General features: G+C 30.0%; 2 protein-coding genes across 2 annotated transcripts; both read right to left on the reverse strand.

Annotated features, from left to right (window-relative positions):
* LOC133803416 (peroxidase 12-like) lies at positions 1 to 2,289 on the reverse strand. The gene is made up of 3 exons (XM_062241457.1): positions 1,989 to 2,289; positions 1,372 to 1,566; positions 1 to 831 (listed from the first exon to the last, which is right to left on the reverse strand). Exons 1-3 carry the CDS (start codon positions 2,253 to 2,255, stop codon positions 211 to 213), a joined length of 1,083 nt encoding a protein of 360 aa, XP_062097441.1. The 5' UTR covers positions 2,256 to 2,289; the 3' UTR covers positions 1 to 210.
* Positions 2,290 to 5,184: 2,895 nt separating this feature from the next.
* On the reverse strand, positions 5,185 to 8,803 carry LOC133805237 (peroxidase 12-like). Its single transcript, XM_062243359.1, has 3 exons — positions 8,498 to 8,803; positions 7,904 to 8,098; positions 5,185 to 6,035 (listed from the first exon to the last, which is right to left on the reverse strand). Exons 1-3 carry the CDS (start codon positions 8,753 to 8,755, stop codon positions 5,415 to 5,417), a joined length of 1,074 nt encoding a protein of 357 aa, XP_062099343.1. The 5' UTR covers positions 8,756 to 8,803; the 3' UTR covers positions 5,185 to 5,414.
* Positions 8,804 to 12,096: the final 3,293 nt, after the last annotated feature.

Consider the following 12,096-nt stretch of genomic DNA (forward strand, 5'->3'; position numbering starts at 1 on the left):
TACACTAAAACGAAAATTTTATTTCTATACCAACAAAATATGGATCGAGACCAAACAGAGAGTACACACACAAAGGTTTGCAAACGTCGGCCGGTGATGACCAGAGACAAACACACAGTCAACATAAATACATATATGTAATTTATTTTATTTTTTTATTTTTCTTTTTCACAAACACGTAGTATGCATATTTTAAAGGCCAAAAACACCTTAAAAGTCTGTCATGATTTCCCCATTCTCAACCACAGATGCCAAGAAAACCTTCTTCTGAGGGTTCCTAGCCGAACAATTTGCCCTAATCTCTCCTTGATTGCCAGTCAAGACATTGAGCTGACCCATCTTTGTCATGGCGATCACAAACTTCTCGAAAAACAACGATTGGTTGATAGCGAAGCTCCTCACAATCTCTTTAGTCCCACTGAACGTGAACAAATCTTGATCAGACGTAAAAAGTCCCTGACGATTCATGAGATCGACATAATACTTGTTGTCGAAGATGTTCGGGGTTAGGATATCTTGAAAGGTGAAAGCGTCCGTGTCTTTTTTCGGGCACACGGCCTTGAGTTTGTTGGCGAAGTTTGGGTCCATGGAGGGGTCTTGGTTAGGGTAAAGGCGGTCACCAAACGAGGGGCAATGGGCAATGCCGATAGTGTGGGCACCTGAGAGGGCAACGACATCGGTGGGGTTGAGCTTTTGGTTGGTGGCGAGCTGGCCAACGATGGCACTGGCGCTACTGCTCGGTGGTGGAAGATTGGCTAAGGTTACTTGGAGCGTGGCGAAATTCAGGCCATCTCTTCTTCCAAGTGGCACGGCATAGAATGGACCACCGGACTACAATTAACAGAGATTATTTAGTATTATTTTGACAAAATTCGAGGTTAATTAGTTATTTTGATAAGCTACATCTATATACTCATTATACAAATGGCGAGTTGATAATAAATAAACTGAAAACATGAGAATAAGGTCAAAAGAGATTTTATATTTTAAATCAAGGAGACACCTTGTGAAAATCAACCTGTAATATATAAAATAAACCAATTGCGCACAGAGAAGATAACATATTTATACCATACTTTGTAAGACTAAAGTGGAATCTTTAGATATTTTATTCCAAAATTGCATACTAATTTTGACCAAAATATTGGTCCCTCCTTCTCACCAATACCACCCTCAATAATAGTATTGTTTTTGTATACATAAATTAATAACCACCAACAAACTCCTACTCCATTTGAACTTACCAACCCTCATCCATTATCGGTCATACTTATTATTTAAATATAACTTCCATAAAACAACAAAATATATGATATAAATGTAATTAATAATAATAGAGAGAGAGAGAGAGAGAGAGAGATTGGTGTTTACCATGAAAACAGCATCACGCGCAGCAAGAGCGGTAATATCAGAGCAAGAGACGACTCTTCCACACTTGTTGTGGATCAGGGCTCGGAGGTCATTGATGATCTTGAATGCCTTGGCTCGCAAGGTCAGGTTCGGAGGTGCGTTCTTCTCGCTCGGTCCACTCGCTGACCCATCCAACAACACCGAACCATCACATCCCTGCACACACACACACACACATGCGTCAACCATTTATTTCTGATCATGTAATCACTACTATCAACGCTGCCATTTATTTATGTACCTCACTTTTTAATAACTCAATATGTAGTTATAGCTATATGTAATTCTACTGTGTTATTAACACAGAAAGGATCATATCATCTAAGCTCATATATGTATATATATGACAACGTGACAAGCAGCTTAGAGATCAAATTTAGCAAAAGTATGACAAATATTTGTTGATCCCAAGATTAAAGGATTAAACTCCATATATATAGTTCTACTGTATAATTGCAGCAAAATGGTCCTGGCTCTTTAGTGATGATCAATAATATATAACCACAAAATTAGCCCCTTAAAAAAATTTAAACATCTCTATAAATATATATATATATTTATATAGGTAGCGTTTGTACCTGAACAAAGCAATCATGAAAATGAAGGCGAAGCAAGCCAGCAGCTTGGGCAATGTCAGCTCTGAAAATCTTCATGAGTTCTGCTCTAACAATGAACTCAACATCAGGACAGGATTGTGCGTAGAATTGCCATGAGAGGCCTTGGGTGAGAGGAACCGTCGTCTCAGGCGGTGGCCCTTCAACATTTGCGGATGAGACACAAAAGAAGGAAGCAACTAAAACAGAAGAGATCAAAAGAAGATTACTACAACAACTAGTAGCAGCCATGGTTATTAGCTATTGTGTTTTTTGATGTGAAATAACCTTGTGTGACTCTTTAATTTATAGGCAAATTAAGATGATGTCGTGTGGATTGTATTTATTATATATTATTCTATTCCTTATTGTTATTATTTTCTTTCTTGATGAAGAAAGAGATCATTAAAAATGACTTTGGCTTCGAAGACTTTTGTTGCATACACCATATATCCCTTTATTAAGGATTTTTTCAAAATAACTTGTAGGAAAAGTTAAAATTTAAGAATTAGAATATGTGAAAGTCTAAAATATTTTAATTTATTAGAGTATATATATAGTGTCTCACAAGAAAAATGTTGAGGCTAAGCTCTTCTTAAAAAAAGTTATGGGTATAGTTGGCTTGGCTCCACTTCTACTTTTAACTTTGGGGTTTATGAAAACCAATTTTACAAAGAAAGCTACTTTGTAAATCCAAACTAAGTATCTAAATAAACTTTTGGTTTTTAAGAGTCAAAAGTAGTTTTTAGAAATTTTGTCAAGTAGGTCCTATAACGATAACTTGGTGGGAAAGAGTATTTTTTAAACTAAAAAGCTAAAGTGTATAGTAAATTCAACCAGGTTTTAAAACAGATTTTTGAATTTTGAGGGCTCAAAAGTGCTTTTTAAAGTTTAGCTATAACCAAATTATGAGAATATTGAATTATTTATAAGAACATAAATTATTTTATTTATCTCTAATTGATTTTAAGATGTAACCTTATAATTTTTAACATTATATCATCAATTTAAAATTGATAGGATATTAGAGTATATAGTGTCACATAAGAAAAATGAATGAGAATATTGAATTATTTATTTTTTAAAAATGAAGTAATAGAACTAGGCCATCAAATATCATATATTTCAGTCATATGTACTTCATAGAAGAAAAAAAATACTTTAAACAAAAGTAAAAAAAAAGAACCCAAATAAGAGTTAGCCCAAAACTTGAAATTTGCAAATGAAGTGATTTATAAGGTTAGTTAAAAAAAAAAACTATTCTAAAATTGTTTGAAACATAACAAGCATAATCTTAAAGAACTCTAAAGCTTGATGATACTTTAATAAATATTCTGATATACCTTAATTCCTAAGTCATGCGCTTTTGATTATTAGACGAAATTTTGTGCAATATGTTAAAAGGAGGTAAAAGATCTTCCAAAATATAAATGAATTTTAAAAGTATGTTTATATAAAATATTGATATTTTTATGACATTTGTAGTGATAATACTTAAGTTATAGTAATATAATTACACTTAAATACTCAATTTTTTACGACGATAATACATAAGTCAAAAGATTTAGGTGTATTTGGATGTTAAATTTTACATATATACATACTTGGCATGCTATTAGTTGAAATTAATATAAATTAATTCAACTTTTAATAATTAAAGATCGTTTTAAATAGTGATAAAATAAATAGGAATAGAGCACCTGCCTGGCATACAAACCGACCCGTCCTGCTTGTTCCGCTCCATTTAATAAACAGGATGGGATAAGACAAATATATGTTAGGTACAAAAATAATAATAAAAAAAAAAATTATTTAATTACAAGTTTTTATATTGACATTTTTTAGAGTGAAGTTGGAATATTATATTGTTTGGAGAAACATAAACATATTGTTTTTTCACTAAGATATATTATAGGAGTATTCTATGTAGGATCTTCAAAAAGAGCCCACCCGTGGAGCTCTTTTGTATTTCTCACCTATGAATAATTTTCGGTGTGATTTTTTTTATGATCGTGTATATTTTAGTTATTTAGAGTATCCTGCAAATTTTCAGAAAATTTCGAATAATTTACTGTGCCGAAAACTAGGTTTAAACATGTTATTTGTCACGCGCATAAAAAAAATTAGTCACGAGTGCAACAACCTGTTTTTAAACTAGTTTTCGGCACAGTAAATTATTCGGAATTTTCTGAAAATTTGGAGGATGCTCTAAATAACTACAATATACACAGTCATAAAAAAAATCGTCCGAAAACTGTTCAAGGATTAAGAACACAAAGAATATTATATATCAATTTATATATTAAAAAAAAGGTTTATAACTTTTTAGACCCTATGTTTTGCATCATTACTTGTTTGGACCCTGTGTTTTGACAAATTATTTTTTAGACCCTGTATTTTGTAAAATGGTTCAAATAGGCCCCTATATCTGATTTTGATGAACAAAAAATTGAGTATAACAACACAATTCTTATGCAGAATGACTGTATTTTTGTTCTGAACTGTTAGTTTGATTAATTATTTGTGATTTTAGTTTAAAAAACTTTGATGAAAATTGGGTTTAGGGATCTATTTGAACTATTTTAAAAAATACATGGTTTAAAAAGTAATTTATCAAAATATATGTTTCAAACAGATAATAAGACAAAATACAAGATCTAAAGATGTATAACAAAAAAAAAAGTTTTAGAATAAAACAAATGTTGGGAAGTTGTGAACGTAATGATCACGTGACTTAGTCGTGATGGAACTAGATGCTGCCTATAGCTTCTGTTAGTACACAACCAAGGCAACGATAAAAAATAGATATATAATAATTTTGATGGAAAAACAAATATTCTATACACGAAGATATACACATAAACATTAATATAAATTAGTGCGTTCTAAAATAGAATAATAACATGCCTTGAAAAAACTAATACTAATTAAAGTTTCGAAATATGTTCTTTAAGTTATGACGATGACATTCTTTTATTAAATATCATTATGGTTTTAATAATAACTCCTTAAGTTATGATATTCATATTTGATACTTGTTTTAAGATGAAACCAATTATTTAATTAAGAGGATTCCTAGATGTGAGTGTAACTAATCAGGGCTTAACCTCAATTATCATATAATTTATTATTAATTATAAGGCCATCAAAGTCCTTGTCAATATTTTCCAACACAAAAAAGTATCCTCAAACGAAAATTTTATTTCTATTACCACGGAATATCGATAGAGGTAAATAAATACACCAAAATTAAAGAGTTAACACACAACAAAACAAACTAAGTAGGGTTTACAAACGTTAGTGATGATGATACACAAACACGCGGCTAACATAAATACATATATGTGAAAAAACAACTAAGTCATTTTCACAAACATGTGATATGCATATCTCAAAGGCCAAAAACTCCCCTTAAAAGTCCGTCATGATTTCACCATTCTCAACCACAGATGCCAAGAAAGCCTTCTTCTGAGGGTTCCTAGCAGAGCAGTTCACCCTAATCTCTCCTTGGTTACCGGTCAACACATTGAGCTGCCCCATCTTCGTCATGGCGATCACAAACTTGTTGAAAAACAGAGATTGATCGACAGCGAAGCTCTTCACAATCTCCTTAGTCTTGCTGTAGCTGTACAGATCTTGGTCGGACATGAAAAGTCCCTGGCGGTTCATGAGATCGACGTAGTACTTGTTGTCAAAGATGTTGGGGGTTCGGAGATCTTGGAAGGTGAAAGCGTCGGTGTTTGCAGTAGGGCAGATAGCCTTGAGGTTCTGGGCGAAGGTTTTGTCCATGACAGGGTCCTGGGTAGGGTAGAGACGATCTCCGAAAGAGTTGCAGTGGGCAATGCCGATGGTGTGGCCACCTGAGAGGGCAACGACATCGGTGGGGTCGAGCTTTTGGTTGGTGGCGAGCGTGTTAACGATAAATTCGGCACTGCTGGACGGCGGTGGAAGGTTGGCTAGGGTTACTGCCTCTGTTGCAAATGCTAGGCCGTCCTTTCTTCCAAGAGGCACGGCGTAATCAGGACCACCGGACTGAAATTAATTAAAAAGATCAAACATCAGAAATTAATCAAATTTTATTACAAATATATAATACACAAAATATATATTCTGAAATAAAATAAAGGGTATTGTTTTCTAAAATAAATGTTTTTTTTTATTTATAGTTATTTGAAGATAGTTTTTCAAACAATTATATATATAAAAAAAACTAGATTACAAAATGATTTTTTAATAATATAAAAAAATGATAAAAATTAGAAAGCAGAGATTTTTATATAAATAAAATCAAGTGCACTACTTGTAAAAATCAACCCGTGATTATGTTAGTTGAAAAAGAAGAAGTAATTCGTGATGTCTCTCAAACTATGGTCAATTTCTGTACACGAGGACATAAAATCTTTAGCCTAGATTTTGTCTCACCTGCTCTATCCAAGATATTTCTGAATTTACAGTTTTACCCTTAAAATATGTTTGTATTTACATACTTTAACTTGATTCGTGTGGAAGCCACAAAAGTAAAGTTACAAATTGCACACGAACATATGTTATATTTATATATTTAAATAAATATACGGCAGACATTGAATGACCATGCTTGGTAAGACTAAAGTAGAATCTTTAGATATTTTACTCTGAAAAAACATACATAACTGAACAAAAAGTCGGACCAAAACACCAAGAGGATAACTACAAAATATGCTTCGGATATGTGAATCAAGATTATTAAAGCCAAATTAGTTGGGTTATTAAATAGAAAAAATAATTAACAAAATTAATTAATTTAATTAGTTGGAAAGAGACTAAAGTAAAAAAAATATATATTAGGAACATGTAATGTAGTCTGGGAGGATATTATAAACTTTCAGAAAAATACCATATATTATGCTTTTTTTTCTTAGCATTTTCTCTAGTGGGTCTTTTTTTTTTTTCATTTATTCGTTTTAATCAGAAGAAACATTTTGGAAAGGAATAAGAAATTATAAACCAAAAGTTGAGCGAACTCCCAAAACTTTATTATATGTCTATAATGGTAAAGAAAAGAATCCATATTATATATATATATATAGTACTACTAGTACATATTGTATTAGAAAATTTAAATTTGGTGGGACCAAATAAAATAAATATTAATTAAAATAAGTGGACCCTCCTTTCTACCGATACTACTATCCATAATCAGTATTGTTTTTTTATACATAAATAAACGCCTAACATCACTTGATGTTACCAACCCTCATCCATAATCGATCGTAATTATTTATATATAATTATTCCAATCTCCACAAATATTTACATAATAATGGGATGCATAGCAAAATAATTATTTTTCCATAATTACTTTTGCACAATATTATTTTTTAACACTTACAAATTCTAAAAATTATAAATATTGATATGGAGGGTGTTAGAATGTAAAAAATAGTTTAAAAATATAACCAATTGTTAATAAACAGAATAACTAATGCACCATAAAAATATTTTTTAAAAAATAGTTAGGGAGGAATATATATATATATAGGGAGCGTTTACAATGTATGTTTTCAGCACTTAAATAATTATAATCTCAAAATGTATATATATAATGGTGTACATTATAGTTACCTAGGATATTTTACAAATTTTTAAAAATTCTGAATAAATTATGGTATCTAAACAAGATATAAATTGTCTGTTACACGCGTGTTTGTTTTTTTTGTACGCGTATAAAATTTGACAGTTTGAAATCTATTTTTAACTTCATAAATTATTCAAAATTTCTTAAAATTTTATAAATATATTTTAAATATTTATAATATACACCATCATATAAAAAATATTTAATTATATCTATCTAATATACAAGTACAGAAAATAGAACAAAAATGCATTGCAAAAAAAGTATGGGCGTAGTTATTTACCAGGAAAACAGCGTCACGAGCAGCAAGAGCGGTGATATCAGAGCAAGAGACGACTCTTCCACACTTGTTGTGGAGTAGGGCTCGGAGGTCATTGATGATCTTGAAGGCCGTGGCTCTCAAGGTCAGGTTAGGTGGTGCGTCCTTCTCACTCGGTCCACTCGCTGACCCATCCAACAATACCGAACCATCACATCCCTATTCATACACATACATAGATGTCAGTACGTACCATTAATTTCTCCAACTCATACCACTTCTTCAACTCTCATCCATTTGTGTATATAACAACTCATTAATATAACTCACTAACTAAACCCAAACATATCTGATAATCTATTTTTGGAAAGTACTACTGAACTAAAAATTGCATCAACTCCCCAAAAAGCAAAATTAAGACTACCTACACTACTAAGAAAAGAACTTTTTCATCATCAGTTTTTAAGCCAAATTAAGACAAGGGTTGCTTTTCTCTGCCCTCATATGGGCCTCTCCCAAAAACCTTGTGTTTTATATGATGATCCCAACCCAAGCTTAGAAGAAGAAGGAAAAAAAATCTCTGTAAGATGTATATGTATATATAGAAAGTGTTTATACCTGAACAAAGCAATCGTGGAAATGGAGGCGAAGCAAGCCGGCAGCTTGGGCAATGTCAGCTTTGAAGATTTTCTTGAGTTCTTTCCTTACAATGGACTCAGCTTTAGGGCATGATTGTGCGTAGAACTGCCATGAGAGGCCCTTGGTTAGAGGAACACTCTTCTCGGCTGGGCCTTCAGCAGTTGCAGACACACTAAAGTAGGAAGCAACTACCAGGAGAGAAGAGATCAAAACCAGCTTAGTAGAAGAACCAGCCATGGTTTTTGGTTTGGAGTGTTTTGTTTTTGGATGTGAAAATAACGTAGTACTACTCTTTTTTTATAGCCAAAGATATAATTATTGTAGTCTTTATTGTTGTATTATTATATATTTTCTTTCCCTAAAGAGAAAGGGAAAAAAAAATTGGGTTGTAGACTTTGGTTGAACGTCCACGTGGTGACCACATCCCACTTAATAATTTTTTTTAAATCGTTTTCTACTATTTGTAGTCCAATTTTGATAATACTTTCTAATATGGTTTTTGAAAATTTAGAGTAATATCAAAAATCTTAGATAATTAATAAAAAATTTAAATAATCGGTCAAAAAATTTAGATAACTATTAAAAAATTTAAATAATTTGTCAAAGTTAGAAGTAGACTCCAACATAAAATCACTTAAAATAATCATTTTTACCAATTTATTATATTTGTTATGTAAATATAACTCACTTTATGATTTGATTAATTTTTAAGATATTAAATACCACAAAAATATTACCTTAATATATTAATTAATAATGTCTGGTAATAATTATTAAATTAAAAAAGTGCCGTTGTGATTCTGTTTCACATAAGTATGGGATAGGACACCATGTTTGAATAGTCAACCAACAAAAAGTCTTTATTATATCTCTTTGTTATTGCCTATATATTTACCATTACAGAGGAAAATGAATAATATATATGATGCATTTAAAGAATTATTATATCATCTCTCCTATGTCAACACTCATACTCATGTTTAATAAGACATCAATCATTTTTGTATAGCTAAAATCTAAATATAGTGGAATTCTATTATTGCAAGGTATGTAAAAAAAATATAGTAAATGTTTTGTGGAATTGATGTATATATATAGTACACTGTTTTGTTTAGTATTCATGATCTAGTAGGTGTATATTAGTAGTGGAATGTAAAGTGATAGGGAAAAAAATATGCAGCAGTAGGGGAATATTATGATAATTTTCCTGTAATTTTTAATTGCAATATAGCATAGTTATGTGTATCTACATATCGCAGAAGTAGTTGAAGAATCTTCCCAATAACTTCTTTCACGTGGTATCAAATTTATTTTTTATTTTCAGTATTATAAATTATTTAAAATTTTTAAAAAATTTATAGAGTTTTAAATAATTACATTATATACTGTTATATAAAAAAATTGAATTGTAATCTATTTATCTGTTTTATACCCGCATAAAATAAATTATTTTGAAATTTTTTTCCACATCATAAATTATTCAAAAAAAATTTAAAATTAGTAGAACTCCTACTATAACTACAATATACACTATTATTTAAAAAAAATTGATTATAATTTTTTTACTCACTAAAAACATGAACGTCCCTAACAATAGAGACAAAAGGCACAGCCCTGTTATAAAATTTCCCTCTGTATGTATGAAAACTATAACTTATCTACATGGAGGGTAAAATGGTCCCTACCAAATGCCCGTAACATATAGTGAAACCAAGATATAAGTATATGTAATACTACTATTGGTAATATTCCATTGTATTATCACCTAATTAGTCAGTAAATAAAAAAGCTTGTTTTTTTCTGAAACAAAAGTGTTAGAGAATACCAATAAAGTAGAAAAGTTTGCACCAAAGTCCAAAAGAACTCAATAATTGCATGGCTGACCATAAGGGCCGGCGGCAATAGGACACCCTTTCTTACCTACTAAATCAAAAGAAGTCTCGAGACAACCTTTGAAATCAAATCTCCACTAGATGTTTTATATACACCCCCCACTCCTATTTATTTATTACTTTATAAATAAATGTCACCGCTAATTAATTGTGGTAGATGTATAATAATGAGTGAATAAGTCACTTAATTATACTCCTAATAATTGTGATATAACTAACCTTTAAGGTGAAAAATAATAATAATAACATCTATATATAGAGCTTTTCCATGGATTTTATGGTTTATTTGGCATGGTTTTTCAAAAACAATTCAAAATCTAAAGTTAGATTTTTAGATTGTTTGGTTAAATTTTCAAAAGAATTTTATATATTTAACAAAATATCTATATATATATATTTCAATGACAGATTTCTTATTTTATCTTTATTATTAAAATGATTTTTAAAAATTCTTTTATTCTATAATATCTAAATAGTAATTAAAAATGATTTTATTTTTATTTCTCTTTCTTTTCTTGTTTAAAAGTAAAAACTATGTTAAAGTGAAAAGGATAAGGTGAAGATACTAAATTGGCAGCAAAGCCTGAAAAATTATTCAATATTCTTTATCCTCTATGGCAATTTGGAATTTTTTTTTTTTTGAAAAAAATAAATGACAATAAATAGGGTAGGTTGAATTTGTCAAAAAAAAAAAGGAGGTAGGTTGGAATTATTTATCATTCGTACATTGCATATAGCCATAGGATATCTATCTTGCTAATAAGAAAAGTTAGAAAAAAAAAAGATAGGAAAATAGTACTAATAAATTAATAATACTAATGTAGATAAAGACTAAGCATTAAATTCTTAATGCAATTTGGCCAAATTCAAGGCTATATAATTATGATTAGAAATATATGCTTCGTTTTTGGTTGTAAATTATAGTCTTTAGTCAAGAGCACCGAGTAAAGAATAATGAAGATTGTCATGTTCATTGGATCAATCGTTCATTTCAAGGACTAGACAAGAAAATGTTTGGGGGTTAACTCTTTGTTGAATTTGATGTAATAATGTTATGTTTTATTATTATTTTTTGAAGAAAAAAAAAGCCATCCACATCCATATATGCTATCATTTTCTCCATTTCTTCCCCTACGTTTTAATACTAATTCGGAGGCTATATGCCATTTTTCTTGCTTTTTCACTTTCTTCACTTTAGCCACTTTTAAAATAATTGAAAAAGTTTTTTTTATAAAAGATAATCATTTAGTTCAATTTAGTAGAAGATCTCGTATATTTTAATTTAAATGGTCTTATATACTAATATTTATTTACACCAATAAGAGTGTTGGACAACCTAAGATACTCTTTAGTATTTCTCTAATTAAAAATGTATTAAGAAAAAAATATATTGACATAATTTTATTTGAGTCATAAATAATATTGTAGAGACTTCTTATCACAAATTAAGGAGTAAATTGATAGATACTGCATTTCATTATAATAATTAGAGCTTAATTAGGTGGAAACTTTCAGTCTAGTATTTATATTGATGAAGGAAAATAATTGTAATATTAATTTCTAATCATCATCTAGTATACTTTTTATAATTCTCTCGATAATTATGACATTTTTAATTAGTGTATTTGACACTATTAATAAATAACACTCATGAATTTTATTGTACAACTCAAAACTATGAAAATA

The sequence above is a fragment of the Humulus lupulus genome, chromosome X (assembly GCF_963169125.1).
Source record: "Humulus lupulus chromosome X, drHumLupu1.1, whole genome shotgun sequence".
Classification (NCBI taxonomy): Eukaryota; Viridiplantae; Streptophyta; class Magnoliopsida; order Rosales; family Cannabaceae; genus Humulus; species Humulus lupulus.